The sequence below is a fragment of the Cottoperca gobio genome, chromosome 6, assembly GCF_900634415.1.
Source record: "Cottoperca gobio chromosome 6, fCotGob3.1, whole genome shotgun sequence".
In the NCBI taxonomy this organism is placed as follows: domain Eukaryota; kingdom Metazoa; phylum Chordata; class Actinopteri; order Perciformes; family Bovichtidae; genus Cottoperca; species Cottoperca gobio.
Genome location: NC_041360.1, coordinates 19,992,160 through 20,009,641, shown reverse-complemented (window position 1 = coordinate 20,009,641; position 17,482 = coordinate 19,992,160). Strand labels below are relative to the sequence as shown.

At 40.4% G+C, this 17,482-nt stretch overlaps 1 protein-coding gene across 1 annotated transcript; it reads left to right on the top strand.

Moving 5' to 3' along the window:
* Positions 1 to 9,207: 9,207 nt before the first annotated feature.
* On the top strand, positions 9,208 to 14,965 carry tmpob (thymopoietin b). Its single transcript, XM_029434434.1, has 6 exons — positions 9,208 to 9,886; positions 10,016 to 10,133; positions 11,087 to 11,242; positions 11,483 to 11,595; positions 11,674 to 11,774; positions 13,036 to 14,965. Exons 1-6 carry the CDS (start codon positions 9,653 to 9,655, stop codon positions 13,418 to 13,420), a joined length of 1,107 nt encoding a protein of 368 aa, XP_029290294.1. The 5' UTR covers positions 9,208 to 9,652; the 3' UTR covers positions 13,421 to 14,965.
* Positions 14,966 to 17,482: the final 2,517 nt, after the last annotated feature.

The following is a 17,482-nucleotide window of genomic DNA, read 5'->3' as shown; positions in this document are numbered from 1 at the left end:
AATTGACGCCAAAGCCTAATAGTAGCACTGTAATCAGTCTTCCCCCTAATATTAGCATCATGGCTTTTTTCTCCAGGGTGGCGGTTGGTGTGTTTGGCGCAGTGCATCCTCTGTGACCTTAAATTCAGTCCTGTGGCTTTGTAAAGCACCTCTTGGCATAATCAGCAGTCAGCACATTAGTGAAGTTCAGCATTAACCTCGTTTAAGATTATTTTACCTGGAGATACTAACACCAATGATTTTAAAAAACATCCTCAATTTCAATTACTAACTCTGCGGATTACAGAATTGATCGGTTTTGCTTCTCGGCATGTTAGAAGTATTAACTTCTTGAGCTATTTTTTGCCACATGGTTTTATCATTGTATTAAGGAAATCTCATGGAACTGGTTTCTCTTTTATCAAAACCAGAAGTCTTGGCGATGGCGGGCTGAAGCAGAGAAAGAGTCCAGTTACACAGAGAAATAAATGACGTGTCCCAAAAGGACTGGACATGAACTTAAAGATAACTAGGTCAATGCACTTCAAGTCATGGTTGATATTCAATATCACCCCCACTGGCATTTGTTGTACCTCTCGTACAGCAGGGTTGCCTTCTACTATCGCACCTGACCTACTGTATGCTGAATTTGCAGGAAAACTCACGCGAAAAAGAAGAGCTTGTCAATTACACCAGAAGCCGATCTCTGGTCAATCAAGCCACCCAGTATGTGCTCTCACTGTGAATTAAAATTAAAATTGATATCCCCAGCAATGCCAATATTTTTTGTTCTGCCACTAAATGTCGGCGATTTATCATTCAAACATCCCAGGGTTTTGTGTAGGTACTTTTGGACCTCAGGTTCAGTGGGTTTGATGCTCAGCCAGGGACAATATCGAATCCATGCCAAGAGTCCAAGCTGTGAACGCTTGTCTGAGAGTTACCGTAAATCCTTCTGCTCGCACCACTAAGAAGCTCAGAAAGCCACAGCCCTGCTATTTGCCACCCCTGTGGTCCTAACAGGTAGCCACTGAGACTCCCCAAATTATGATCTTCGTGTATAGGGGAGCAATGCAAGAACAGAGCTCAATGGATAAAGGGATACCTGTTGTACCTTATTTTCCTCAGTGGATAAGGACTGGGGCTGTCAGATTTCCTCTGTGTTGATTAATCTGGCACTTTATTGGATATGATCCTGATGATTAATGACATATTATCCTGGAAAGGTTGCCCTACTGATAAAAATATTGAGATTTCAGATATTTCCTGGTTGAACCTGATATTTGTGGCTGTTATTCCTTAACATGCTAAATGTATTGAATGTGATGTATACCATTTACACTATCTCACTGTGGAAATTAAATCATTTTATGTCCCCGTTCCTTATTTAATATTATTCATTCCCTTTAAACCTTTTGAAATTGTGCAAAGAAATGCCCACAACATGCATACAAACTTTAATTCCACCTCAAAGAAGCTCAAGGGCTAATTTCTTCTGATCTAACCATAGAAAATATGAAAAGCATCATAATAAAATGGTGAATGAAAGTTGAACCTTTTACATCTTAAACAAGTCACTGACAAAAGACAAATCATAGCCTCATGTGAACCATGGTTCATTAATGTTGGAGATTATCTCTCCTGATAGATTTCACTTGCAAATCATCATGAATTAGCATAATACCAGTAAACGTGATTATGTTCTTAATTTAGACTTCTTTTTTCAGATGGAAAATGGTCCGTCAGAAGGTGAAGTCCAACACTGCCCCCACCAGGAGTTCCCAGCAGGGTTCTGGGATCACACATCAAGGTCTGTCGCTGGCCCTCGACCCCTGCCGAGGCCTCTGTGACGGGGAGGAGCCAAGATTGAGTGGGCCGGAGGAGACAACACACCATAGCTGTGTGCAACTGCACAGTGAGTCCTTTCGCCCGCTGCCATGCTGTAGCTCACCGCAGGATTGCAGTGTTTACTTAAGAGCCGGTGCATAAGAGAAAGGCAGACCACCGGCAGTCACCACCCGCCGGGCCCTGGGCAGGACCTGGGGCTCATCTTTGTTGAAAATGGCTCTGGAACCTGCCACCTCCCACCGGGCTGACCTATATTTAGCAACAAACTGAAAAACCTCTTCATTCTTAAAAAGCTGTTTAGGTTTCCATTGAGAAGGGGGTTCAGAGGAGGACGGGTGGAGATGCTGCACTCCTGTGGTCTGAGAGGTGCTTCTCTTTGCCCTGGACTCACCTGTGCAAGATGGTTATGGGAAATCCAACAAGAGACATTGTTATCATTACAGCTAAACAGCAGCGTAAAATCAGTATGTGAAAAATACAAACACAAGTAAGCACACTGCCAATGCACTTCATTTCTTAGCCTAGATAAAAGAAATTGAGATTGACTCATTCTTCTGATCTTTTTACTGTAATTAACATGGAAAGTGACAATTGAGTCTGTGAAACCTGCTATGGTGATATGGTCATAATTACATGTGAAGCAACTCTCAATCCAGATCAACAACACAATATCTGAGTACAAAAGTCAAATTAGAATATTGATTATTTATTTATATTTATATTTATATTTATATTTATATTTATATTTATATTTATATTTATATTTATATTTATATTTATATTTGTATTCATATATATTTATATTTATATTTATATTAATATTTATATTTATATGTGTATGTATATTTATATTTATATATATATTAATATTAATATTAATATTTATATTTATATTTATATATTTATTTATTTATATTCATATGTATATATATATATATATATATATATATATATATATATATATGTATATATATATATGTATATGTATATATGTAAATAACAAAAATTAAAGTGCATGTGTATGAAAACAAAAAGCCAATTCAGAAATAATGAGATTTTGTCAAGTGTTACTTTTTTAGGATATAGTACTTCTGTCCTAAATCTAGGTGTCTGCTTTGTAGTCTAGATTTCTCTAAACTATACTTTTACACATCTGAATGTTAAATATTTTACTATTTCTGGTTCAATTGCTAAAGAAATCCTAATGAAAGCGACGTTTTGCTGACTGACTTTTTCTGTTTGCGTGCTGTTCTACTCTTCCCACTTCTCTACGTCTCATTGAACTCGAGAGGAGGGCAAATCCAAGACAGGACATGCGTATTACATGTTTTCATTTGCCCTCATATATGCCTGAATAGTGAAACAATCCCTCTTTTCATGCCCATGGTTTCATTCAGTGGGTGGCGAGAGCACCACTATGATTGAGGATGAGGGAGCTGGATGATTTTTTCCAAGGTGAGCGCCTCATGGGAGATGACTGTTCGCTGCCATTAGTTTAAGTGCAGGAGTGTCAGTTAACCCGACACTGGCACCAGGAATACTTAATGCCAGATGGAGGGAGCTGTCCTTGAAGTCGTAACAAGCAGGCACAGAGAAACAAGCCTTTATTCAGTGTGAGAGAACATAGAAAAAATTGATAACTTAGCAAGGTTACCACAAAGTGTATGTTAAATCCCACATAGGAAAGGGAGGGATAAAGGAGATTGAAGGGGGTGGGGAGGGGCAAAAGTCCAAAGTGGATAAAAACACAGTTTAGATGTTGCTGACTGTAATTTTTGATTGCGTTCAAAATATGCAAGAATATAAAACAAAGCAGCGGTTGTCACGCTAAAGGGTCCAGCTGCTTAAGAGGTGTCAAATTATTGTACCTCAGCTGGATACATCTGTGTTGGAAGCCAGGGGGTGAGAAAAGAGCCAAACCCAGCAGACTTTGGCACATTTGTCCTTCACCGCTGGCACGGATGAGCCACGCTGTGAGGCTTCAGAGCATCGATAGACCCCCGACGTTTTACTACCCAAAACTATGAGCTGCTACACGAGCCGAAGCTTCAAGACTACCTCCTGGAAGGACCGTAAACATGACGATAAGTGCTTTTTCCACACGGTGCGCCTCCTTGTCCACTGACCAAATAGTTCTGATGTAGGTCCGGCTAAAGAGCAGTCCGTTCAGGCAGGCGAGGCACTATGAGGCCTAAAAGTTTCAGTTTTCAAGATTGAATAAATAAGATTATATCAGCTTGAAGTACCAGGTTTTTTGGGAATGTATCCCAGAGCTGAGAGCTATTACTTAAAATAACTCAACACCAGGACCTCAAAACGACCAGTAAGGAAATTACAAACACAGTCATGTCAGCCTATGGAAGCACCTCACACAAAGGTCCCTAAAGAGCTTTCTTGTTGTCAGCTTTTATAAAATCCATTCCCTTTTCTTTTTTGGTTCCTAATTGAAAATTGAGCTTGAGTCCTGCCAACGATTGCAATAAAATGCTGAATGCACTGAGCTGTTGGCATGTTCCCTGATCTGGCATTTGCACCTAGGAGTGCTGCTGAGTCTCTGTTGATTGTCCACTTCTCATTCATTAGCTATGGTTAATGCTGACGCTCCTGAACGGGGACTCCTCGCTTGAGTGAGGGTCCTCTGTGAGCTCAGAGCCCAGGCATCCGGCAAAGAGAGGAAACAGTCGAGGGGCATGTCGGTGTCACAACCGACACATCACAGGAGGCTTTTGAGAAGTTGTTGGCTCTTCCCATACTGGTCCGGTACCAGTGTTCAGCCATGCGTACAGAAAAACTAAGCAGAGGCAGGTCTGTTGAGAGCTTCAGCCAAGTTAAGCACGGAAATATTTCTTTCCTGTTAACTCAAGAGTCTGGCAGTCACCTGCGTGAGGTTGCCCTCTCTTTTAGTCGCGAGCCACCGGCCGTTCGGTTCTGAAGTGTCAGACACGTTAGAAAAGGCCAACCTGGTGATGAACCATGAGCAAAGTCAAATATGTGGTTTCTGAAATGTTACAGAGTTAGTGTTTTGACATTATATTGCACTGCGTATCATTGTCTCTTAACTGAGAAAATGTTCACTTCGCTAGTTTTGTTGGCTGAAATAAATTCCATTAGTTGTTGAAGTGTAGAGTTGCAATGAGTTCCTGAAGGCCTTGTCATGGTGGAGCCAGGTCTTTGCTCAGGAACAGTGGATACATTTCTGTTTGGGCAAAGCTGGTGATTGTGTTTGGCCCACAGTAGTTCACTAGCACAGGCTCTCCTTTAAACTGCCATAACAGATTTATCTTCTTCCACGTGGGGGCAGCAGAAACGAGCTGAAAACATACCATATAACGTTTATTTGGGGAACATGTCAGCAAACATTTGCTTATTTACAAATCCAGCTGATATGGAGCAACATTTGCGTTCATTTTGAGTCTTGTTTCTGGCCACCTGATGAATTGAAGTCCATTATTCACGCTCTTAAACTGATATAAAATATTTGGCTCTTCAGCAGCTAAATGCTCCACTATGCTCACCAGCTAATCGCTACTTTTGTCTGCGTGCTGTTTGGTGCTGGTTGCGGGAATGCGCTCGGTGCCAGTATAAGAGACGGCTAGATACGTGATTCAAAAACAGAGAATATAGCTTAAATCAGGGGGGAAAGCACTTCAAAGTTAGTGAATGTGTAGCCTGTGTGTTTAATTACAGGTCGGGTCCGATTCACAGGTCACGGCTCCGCGGGTTTCAAAACAGTTGTGGCTGAAAATAAGAGCTCCGTGGAGAGTCAGGAGTCAAATATCTCTGTATTTGTAACTACGAGGACCCCTTTCACAATCCACATAATAATTAGATCCATTGTTAAAATTAATTATTAATTAAAGCAGCTTTAACTATGCGCACATGGTCCATGATCTCCAGAAGTGTGAAATGGATAATGCGTTGCAGTGCACTTTCAGTGACTCTAAAAGATCGAATTTGTCTTGATCCGTTTTATGTCAGTGCATTACATTTTGAGGAGATGGATGGCCTACATTAAGTTTCCCCCCAATGATCCAACATGGCGTCCCACGGGTGCCTCACTGTGGAGCCTTGGTAGAAATTCCTCATTCGCTGCACAAAAGTTCACACACAGTAATTTCTGCCTGAAGTTCAGTGAGGACATGAGCAACTGTGTCTCTGTACTGTCTCAATGGCCAAATAAAACGGGAAAAGCCCAAATCATAATAGTAATGCAAATATATGGAGGAGTGCTTATGATACAAACAGGCAAGTGGCCAAATGGGCATCAACAAGGGCCAGAGAGGGAGTCTCATTTTTCCTTCTGACAGAAATGTCTACAACTAAGCTTGTGTCCTTTAAGTAGAGTTTGGATTGTCAACAGATGAAAATATACTGTGTGAGAGCACTACTAGATGGCTGTTCCTAGGCCAGGACACACAAATCTCAGCTCCTGTGAAATACACTGCTCCCACTGCCTGCATCCTACCCTCCTTTTTGCACAGGAAACTTCCCAGGATTTGATCTTTATTAGTTTGGCACCTGCTTAATAACATCTTCTGAGGATTAGAGATTGTTGTGATAGATTAGTGCAGAAAAACTCAGCTTTTCTTTAGTTTTGGATGGCACAACAAAATGTTAAATGTGGATTTAGTCAAACAAAATACACTTTTATGAAATAAATGATTTATACAGCTGACTGTTTAGTTATTATGTAAATCTGGACCAAAGCAACAGATGTGTGCCCATGAGGTGATCATACGTTGTGCTGAAATTTCATAACTAGGTATAGCTAAGTATGTGTTTTGTTGTGTCAGTGGAATTGGATCAGACATCCACTGGGTGGTAAAGGTTGACTTTTCCTAAGCTACTTCTGCGGTTGGCTCAATTGGGATTTAGAAATGTTTAAAATCCAAGATAAACTCAGCCAAGGAGTCTGTGTTCAACATTTTTCTAAGTGATCAGAAATCCACTTTTGGAACATGGATGTTTTAGTTTAAGATGTGCCATCTTTTCCCAAACAGTATATAACAGTTAACAATTCAATCCAGCGTTCTTTAAGAAAAGACACTCTGGCCTTTATTTTCCCATAAATTGCTTTTTTTTGTCTTTCTCCAGCCAGTCTTTCTCATTTGTTGTCTAGATTTATTTTACAATCATCTGTCAAGAAATGTCGTCAATTATACTGACTGGTCGACATCAGGTGAAGCCGTTCCATTTTAAATGAACTCATTCTGAAAATGTGAATGTTGACGATTAAAGAGCAGGCTTTGATCATTTTTCAGAGGCCATGACTGTTATGCTTAAAGAGGCACTCTCTGTGATTCTTGGCCCGTGCCTTATTTTCTGTATAAATTACATACAAAGAAAGCTTAAGAGGTGTTTCTCAAGGGCTCAACATTTTTTATGCTTACACTCCATTGGCAAATGCACTATGGAAAAGCTGAACTATACTTGAAGTGCTGTATTTTAGTGTGGTTTGGAGCGGAGGTGGGGATCAATTGCTTGGTTTCTGCAGCAGCATCCCAGAAAGCCCCAGAGAGGCAGGTCTGAAGGACAGGTGGGGAGCCACACAGGGCCACCTCAAACCGCTGTCCCCACGGCAGGAGGGAGGGGGGGGGGGGGGCTCACCGCAGAGTTAGAGACCTGAGACAGGCAGGAGGTCAAACACTGCCATGTCTATGCAAGTGTGTAGGGCTGCAACTTAAGAATATCTTCATTATTGATTCATCTGTCAATTATTTGCTTTAATTAATCATTTAGTCCGTAAGATGTCAAATAATACTGAAAGACCTACCTGGTGCCAGACCTCTGAATTGCTGCCCCCATCTCATATTTGTTCAGCGGTTCAATACGTTGAAAAGAAATGGAAATTCAGTTTATTAGGCTACTACAAATATGTCAATTGTCAAAAGTTGACGTCTTCAAATGTCTCGTTTGTCCGAAAGGGTCAAAACCCTAAAAATATATTACATTTTTGTTAATAAAGACAAAAGCAGAAAATCCTCAAATTGGAGAAGCAGTTTGTGTGTGTGTGTGTGTGTGTGTGTGTGTGTGTGTGTGTGTGTGTGTGTGTGTGCGTGCGTGCGTGCGTGCGTGTGTGTGTTGTTAGAGAGGCTAGAAGAAGTGACACCTTATGTCATTGTTTTATGTTTTCCTGTCGTGTCCCCCTGTCCTTGATATTATCATTTTACTCTTGCTCTTTCTGGCTGGCTTGACAGCACAACATGAAACATCTACTGAGACGTTACCCATGTTTCTTTCGAATAACGTAGCTCATGCTGCCATCTTCTGTTACAGAGGCAGACTTCATCTAAATAGCTTAACTTTCACTCTCTGCCACATGATGTAATATATAAAACCATTGGTGACATTTCTTGAATCATCCTTAACATTTGCAATACAGTTAGTTATTTTCCTTAAAACAATTTGTACTAGCAGCACCACATAATGGATTACCTGCAAAAGCCCGCAAATTGCTCAAAATCTTCAAAAGTAAATATGTCAATGAACATGTCGGTGTCATCAGAAAGACAGGTTGTTGTGTCATTGTCAGAAGATTGTCAAAATGCTTAGCCATGTTGTCACTATAAGTGTACTCTAAGTATTTTCTGATTTTAACTAGGGCCAAGGTTTTGATGACACTGATTAAAAATACACAAGGCTACACTTTTTCTGTATGTCAAATCAATATGTATATAAAATATGCCTGACCGATTACGACAGCTACAGTACATAAATCCTTTGCATGAATGTGCCGAAGCATCTGGGATTTTCAAAAGAATGAGAGCTTTTATTTTTTTCTCAAGTATGTTTTATTGAAGAAGCGATGTAGGACATGATAAAGCAATTTTAACATTTTCAACAACATAGTATCCAACATAAATAAAGCAAAAGTAAACACATATGGACTCTTAACACACCCATCCTGCCTACCATCTGCTCAGTAACCCTCCTTCCTGCTCACTAAATGTAGGCTATATGACAAAAAAGGTTTGAGATGGAAAATAATAAAGACAAAAAGGTGAAAAGTAATAATGGACAGTCAGATACACAAGGAGTGTCGAGAAATTGCGTTTATGATGTGCATAAGTGACAAGATGGTGTGGAAGTTGAACAAATAGTTTTGAAATTTGAATTCTGATCTAAGAAAGCGACTAAAACTAATTCATGCAACAAACATGCTACAGACTGAAACAGCCATCGCGATTAACACTGTTCCCTCATCACTCAATGCGACTTAAATGACTCATTTAAACTAGCATTTGTCTACTTCTTCAAAACACTAACGCCAGTCAAGTCAAACACTAGTGTAAATATGGTCTGCAGGATTAATAACACTCATGGTAAACTCATCGGCCTGCTGCCGTTTCTTTGTGGCCTTCCTTTCACAGCCAGCCAATCAGAGCAGAGTTTACTGGGGTCTCCCGTCCAATAGCGGAGCTGGATGTTGTCCGGCCCTGTTGCGACCGCGGACAGAAAGAAGCAAGTGGACCGCTTTAAAGCTAAGCTAATTCAATCACATTTAAAGCTGGTTAATTGTGATTGTTTGCAGTGGTTCCGTTTTCAGCACATGATCTGCTTGCGAAAAAATTAATCTACGTGTACATATTTTAACCGCCAGGCTAAGAAGACAAACCGTTTAACGTTTAACCGTTTACTTTGGTAAACCGCTTCTGTGCGCGCTAGCTAAATTGGCGCCAGTCGGGTGTTTGACAACAGCGCTATTCAGTCACGTTCCCGGTGTTGTTGTTTGTAGCTGCTGAGTGAAACGAGCTAGTTTCCGTTAGGCGTAAACTGCAAAAAAAAAAGAGGAGAAAGCTCACGATACCTAAGATAAAAGTTAAGTATGGCTGAATTCCTCGAAGATCCGTCGGTTCTTACAAAAGATAAGCTGAAGAATGAGCTCGCGGCCAACAATGTGGCACTTCCCACCGGAGAGCATAAAAAAGAAGTGTACGTGCAGCTGTATCTGAAACACTTAACCGCGCTGAAAGATAAGAAGATGCCGCCTGTAGACATCTTCTCCAGCGACGACGAGTCGCCTCCTCCCGTGGTGTCCAACAAAAGTCGATCTGGAAGAGTAAGTTTGACTTAATTGTTTTCTATTTGCGGATTAACTGTGATACTTATCGATGTGTCTTGTATGAATAAAAGAACACGTGTAAATTATAAATTGTTGCATGGTATGTAACTTAAATCTGTGTTGCAGAAAGCTACCAAAAAGACAGACAAGCCTTGCACAGAGGAAGTGGAGGTGACGGAGCTCACTGATGAAGATTTAAAACAACAGCTGGCGAAACATGGGGTGGAATCAGGACCCATTGTTGGTGAGTTCAGAGGTCGTGCTCAAACTTTTGTGAAGCACTTCTCCATCATAACAGATGCAATTACATTTAAGTTATTCAAATATACCAATAAATGAGATTAGGAATACATTTATTTACATTTTAATTAACGATTCACTTATTAAAACAAAGTAATTCACTTAAAATCTTATTACTTTTTGTTCACCTGCTAATTTAGCTCCTAGAGCTGGACATTTATTCGGTTCAAAATTAGGTTTTTAACTGTAAATTAATATTTGTATTTTATTTATTTATTTATCTAATAACAATATATCAGCCACATACATAATCGTTTTGGTAAGATCCATTGAATTAGGTTTTTTCCTGAAATTTGACCATCTGTTAGACAAAATGATAGCATATTTGGTTGCAAATATTGGTCCCTTAAGCAGTGCTACGTGTGTCCAACAGGTCTTAAATGTTTGCAAAATGCTTAATTTTAAGTTGTTTTGTTAAAGTTATTAATATGGAAAAATGAAAAAATTGAAATTGAAAAGATGTTTTAATTTTCAACATAATCTGGTGTTTGATCTACACTCACTCATGCAAACCAAAACTATTGTGGTGTGGAAGGAAACTAGCTAAGCGTTAAATAATCATCAAAACATACAATCAAAGTCAATATGAACAGCTGGTAAAATAAACAAAGTGACAATACACATTGATTACTCTGGGAATAAAATAATTCTGTGTTTTAAAAGAAATGTGCACCTGCTTTTATAGCAATAAATTAGACGACCAAGGCGTCCAGACTCTGGATATTTTTGGTTTAGATACCTTGGAAGTGCTTGAATTTTCACTCGTAGCTGTACGAACCCTGGTCCAAGTAATCATGTGATATGGCTAAATTGAACAAAACTTTATAAATCCTTTTAAGAGTTAAATGCAATGCATCATGTTATTTATCCTGTTTTGCCCTTCCTCCCCTCATTCAGCGACCACTCGTAAGTTGTATGAGAAGAAGCTGCAGAAGCTTTTGGAGCAGCCTCCAGCTGAACCCGAAGCTCCTACAGACGTCATCACTCTGCCCAAGGCAGACAGTAACCAAAATGGCAACACAAATTCTGACCAGTACAGCGACAAGGAAGATGGTGAGCTGAGCTCTGACCACACAACTCCTGTGAGCTTTTTAAAGTTCACATTACTTACCAAGACAAATAACATGCCCTGAATATGTCGGTATGTTTTCTTTTATTAAGAAGAGTTATCCAGACACGTTGATAAACCTGCTTCTCGCAACAGGGCCCTGATTTAAATGTTTGAAAAACACTGATTACTGTTCTGATATCGCCATGTTTCACTGTTGTTTTAACATTACGTGTGTTTTTCAGAGGAGATTGCTGCCCCTGAAACAGAGCCAGTTCCTGTGGTGGAGAAGCTTGTGAGAAGCAGAGGGAAAATTCCAGTTACGTCCAGAACCAGCAGCAGAAGAACAACCACCAAGGTGAGGCACATTTCAAATCTTAGTAATGGGAGTATTTTGTAAGTTTGTATTAACATTGTTTGTTTATGACACTGACAGGTGGTGGAGGAAATTATAACTGACGAAACCCCTAAGAAGGCTAGCGAGAGTGTTGTTGAAGATATCCTTGCCAATGAAATAAGCACGCCAACAGGCATGAGGTAACAGGCACATGAATCATGTACTGCAAAAATATTAACCCAAATGTTAGCCGGAAAGTTGAACATGAAAGAGCAACGTCTGAAACACTAGTTACATTTTGTTTTAAATAAATAATCTTAAATCAAGGTTCACTTGCTAGTATTTTCCCAGAGCTTTCAACTCCATTTCACATCCTTAATAATCGTTTAAGTAATTTTTCATGCAGAAATGGCAGAAAATGCTGTTTTCAGTCTCAAATATGGAGATTTTCTGTTTTATATCATATTAAAGTGAATATCTTTGGGTTTTGGACTGACAAAACAAGACATTTAAAGACATCACCTTGGACTTTGAGAAACAGGAATGGATGTTTTCCACTGTTTTCTGACATTTTATAGACCCAATGATTAATCCAAAAAACAATCAGCAGATTAATTGATAATAAACAGTCGTTAGTTGCAGCCTCAATTGAAAGCTCCAGAAAATCTAGTACCGTAATTTCCGGACTATAAGCCGCGACTTTTTCCCCATTTTTCGACCCTGCGACTTATATAACGGTGCGGCTTATCTATGGATTTTTACAGCTAACGGCCACTAGGGGAATTCCTAAATCTATGGATTTTACAGGTTACAGTCCACCGGATGCCGGGAAAGAGCGCGCAAAAGTAGCGAGTGGTACGAGAGACAGACGGACATTACGAGAGCGAGACAGTTTGTGAGACACCCTCATTATGGAAAAAAAACGTAGAAATGCATATATATTTATTTCGAGGAGTCTTATTTTGTTAAATATGCTTTTATGTTGATACTCCTGAAACCGGCACTTTCTGGGGGACGGTTAGAAGGAAACGCGGAAGAGAGGGGTGCATGTCCAAAAACCCCGACTGTGGAGTTACCGTATGATGATGACTTCCATGTGTTTCTTCTGTTTCAACGGTAATTTATGGACAAATTAAGGAAAACACCAACGGTCAGAGACAATAAATGCTGATTGAACAGGCAGAAGTTCTCCATCGTTATTTCCTGGTTCTACACAACACAACGCATCGTGGTGTCAGCTACAGACTGGCTACATACACATCAGTCAATTTAGCGTCTGCGGCTTATAGTCAGGTGCGGCTTATAGTCCAGTGCGGTTTATATATGTACAAATTAGTCAATTTAGCGTCTGCGGCTTATAGTCAGGTGCGGCTTATAGTCCGAAAATTACGGTAAGTGGATTTTGGTTTAAGTTATGTTTTTGTTTCTCTAAAATATTGATTTTGTTGTTTCCCTGCTCAGTGCAACCTGCAGGCGTCCAATCCGAGGGGCAGCTGGTCGACCATTGCAACCAAGTGAATACTGGCTGGATGAGTCCCGGGTGCAGCGCAGCGTCCACTCTGAGACCCGCTCTTTCTCTGAGTCTTACTCCAGAGTGGGCAGCTCCGTCTCTTCAAGCAAAGCACCAGCCCGACAAGGCTTCCTGTCCATCTTGCTCAAGCTCCTGCTCCTCGTTGTGGTGGCCGGTTCTCTCCTCTATGCCTACCAGAACCTGAATGCCGATAACATCAACACCCTCAAAGGCCTCCTCGACAACGTCATCGTCCCCTTTCAGGGCGTTGTGAACAACGCAGCCACCTACCTGGGCATCGGCAGCAGCGGTGCTACAAAGAGCGCCGGCAAGTAAGGAGCCTCAGCAGTCTCTCGCCACGCCACCTCCCTGTTACACGCCACAGCACAGCACAAGCAGCAAACTTGGCTCACCTCTTCTTTACCCACGTGTTTGGACAAAGGTCACAGATTTAATTGGAACGATGAACTTTCTCCTCTCTGGACTCCGGCTTTCCTCCCAGGAACACAGTAGCTTCTGGATAACACTGTTTTGTGGCAGTCAGAAGAGACTCATTTCAATGTTGATCTTAATCTGTGAATTGTTTGTGTCTTTGTGTGTATTTAACCCTTTGTATGTAGAAAGACAGGCGCAGAATGGAGAGGCCTGTTTATCCATGCATGGTTGTAGTTTTTGAAGGTCCTACTGTAGTTTCTAACTCTTGTGCCAGGTGTTTTTCTGATGGTGAAGTGCCTGGACACGTAGCACGTAGTGCCCTCCCATTTTCTAGCACAAAGCAGTGCTCCTACTAATGCCAGAATGTTTCATGTGTTTCTGTATGAATTTCAACATTTGCTCCGTAGCTATAGAGTTAGGTAGAGTGATTCATTATTTCAATGGTGCTCAGGTCAATTCAGCTCAAACTTTTTAGTGTGGTCCGTGCTGGGAGGAGACACATGGTGTAATCAGGTCGCATCACTGCATGAGGAAAATCCGCCCACGTTCAGGTTGAGTTATAAAAAAACTTTTATTAAGTGGCTGATCCCGGCTTGAATATCGTATACGGGGCGCTATAATTATGACTCAAATAATTATTCTGGTCACTCAGTATTATCATGCTTGTTACTGTTAATTGATTGAGGAAGAAAATGTACTTTTGAGATCTCAACAATTTACAAAGAAATTAAACGGCTTTTTATTAATCTTATACCACTTATTTGACAATTCCTCTTTAAGGAAACTAAAATTGCTGTGTGCAATTTATAGATTGATTTTCCAGCCCAACCGGTGTGCCCATTTTGAGTTTATATGCTTTGGGTTTTAGTGCTCTGTTGTGCTTTTTTGTTTTTATTAGATTTCTGATCCTTCAGTCCTATATGCAGGATTGGCTGTTGCAGTGCACCCACATAGCCCACCTCACTGACTACATGTGTCCATACATGGCGTATCTGCAAAGGGGACACATGGAGAAAGTTCATCCTTTTGGGACAGTTAATCAATTTATTCTTTTCAGAACTTGTTTACTACTTCTGCCTGAGCAAATAACCACAATTAAGAGACTGTATGTTACCCGCTGGGAGGGACGATGCATTCACTGCAGGTGATTTTGGGGGTGGGAAGATTTCTGGGGCATCTTTGTTTCTATTTTGATATTTTTCTAAAATGGCGTGTTCAACTTTTTATATCACATTTTAAGGTAACATTTGAAAGCAATATGTAAAACATGAAAGTGATTCTGTATCTTAATTTGAACCTTGCTGAATTAACACAATGATTCATCATCAGGCAGCTCTTCCACAATGGACAGAAACGACAAGGGTTATGTGGGTAAGGATTTTTAATCTGTCTATTTATGATAATGTAGGCAGTGTATCATAAAATAAACGTGGCAGTTACAAGATATTTTTTCTTTGTCTTGTTTTAGCGCTGTCTGGGCAGCACCAGTATATTTGCATTTAACCAAATGTATTGCAACACATGTCATCGCTACAAACCATTTAAGCAATCTGCTTTTTACAACGTGGATGTGATCACAAAAGATTATCATGGCTACTATTGACAAGTCACATAATCAATGTGGGGTAATGTAGACGATGGGAAGGTGTTTTAAAAGTGGATGTGATCACTTTACGTTTCTCTCAAGCCAGTTTTAAATCTGAGTTAATTTATAACTCCATAAGGTATTGAATTGAAAACTTGGCAGGTGCACACACATCCTTTACACAAAACTTTGAGTCATTGAAGATGCTTCACCTGAAAGGTAACACTTTCTTATCGTGCTGTTTCCTTCTGTTCTCGTGGCCTCTGTCCCCTTGAATGTGTAGGTTGTCTAATGTGACAGCTTGACTGGGTAAATCCCTTTAGCACCCTGCTGTTCTCCCTGTCAGGGGCAGATGAGGCAACTCCTTTGTATAATATCTCTGTTTATAGTGTTTTGTGAGCACCTGCAAACATGATACTTCTTTCCTTAATCCTCACAAGAGCCCTTTTTGTTACATCTCTCACATTGCTGTCTTGCAGTGTCGTGACTCCACACTGGTGTCTTGTGTCCAGTGATTCCCTCCAGGTGCTGAGCAAAGAAGAGCTGCGTCACTGCTTTATGTGAATGTGACAGATCCCCACTGTCTTTCCATCAAATACCAAAAGGGATATAGCTGTAGGACTGATTACACACACACTGCTGTGGCCTTCTTGGTACAATCCTGGATGCTTCAAAGTGACCCTACCTGGCCTGGTTCCTACAGCATGAATGCTTTTGATATAATCTTTGCATTTTTAACACCATAAAATTACAATATTTCTCTGAAATGAGTGCAGCCAGTAAAATTGGCTGATTATATTGGCATAACACATTGCTTTCTTGAGTGTTGCTGCTCTTCACAGCTGATCGGTTGTCTGTTCTAGTTTTCCCTGCAGTGTGTGTGCTCTAACTCTCCCCCTGCTGGTTCAGTGGTGTCTGTGCTTTACTAAGAAATGCAGGTCAGCAGTCCGTGTCCTCAAAATGCTCAGATACAGTATACGGGTGAGTAAATGACTGAAACCTTTTGTCTGTGGTAACACGTTCCTTGAAATCCATCTGTTGTGGAGCACCTCTTATTTGGGATTATTTCTTAAGGTAAGAACATAATTCATTCACACTTTAAGAGCACACTTTGCACAAAATGCATAATAAATCATAATTGTGAATTTGTAAATGGAATGTTTTTTAACCATCTTGCTTTTTCTTTCTTATTTAACAGGAAACGTGTGTTGTTTTCGGAGAACGTTGTACCAGCTGATTGAGGTGACCCTTGGAGTGCCAAACTGAGACTTTGTAGGGGATGGAGAGGCTTAGTCAATTAAATCCAGTAGGCTGCAGACTGACTGCACAACAGGAAGGGGAACAGCCACAAAGTACAGCACGCCAAGGGTGAGGTGAGTCTTGCTAAATTGTGTTGGAGAAAGGACAAGGACTTGCACTCAGAGTAACTGGACCCTCAAGGCAACAGGGTGAAGCAGCCATGGTTTTCTTTGTTCATTTGAAGATTGAAATAACTGCAGGAGGTGTTTAGAGGGGATTTGGATTTGTTGTGTCTACCTGTGGGGAAAGTTTTGCGTCCTCTTCCTGCTCCCCGTGCAGATGTTTGTTGCTTTCAGGCTTTGCAGAATTGCAAATGAAATCTATTCACCACATATGACTAAATCTACTTTCATCACACGCTGTGACAGCTTCCAGTTTGACTGTTTATCTCCAGGTACTCTGATACAACCATCATCAGTTGTTTCCTTTAAATGTAGTTTTATCTGGGAACTCATCATTACCCAGATAAATAGAAGGGATGTTATTACGTTGAAACAGAATTATTAAAAATAATTGGTGGTCTGAAATCAACTGTTTATAGTTTACAAATTTCAAGTGCTTAATGTGTTGTCTGCCATCTGGACCGTGCGCTGTCTGTGTCCAAGTTCAAGGGTGACTTAACTTTCTCACTCGCATATAAACATTTCACGGCTACTGTATCTTGTCTTCAATGTTGCCTTAAAAATGTGAATTCTCTGATGATACTTTGGCTCCTTGATCATTCAGGTACCACCCATGTTTTTACTTTGCGTAATTAAAAATGATGAAACTCACTGTCCCAGCTGTGACTTTGCTAAACCGCCCCATTAATTGCTGATGTTACATGTTTTTAAATCCACTACGCTTTCTCTTGGTAATCCAGTTCCACTCGAGGCTAACGAATGGACAGTGAACTTTTAATGGGACTTCTATCCTCCTTGATGGCACATTTTTGCAGATATCTGGATTTATTTAATTTCAAGCCGTAATCTCATGCATAGTGCCTCATGTGTTACTGTATTTACAATCTGCAGCATAAAGTATAAACTATTCCCAAATGTGCAATGTGCTGAAAATGCAGTGGCAGCTAGATCGTACGT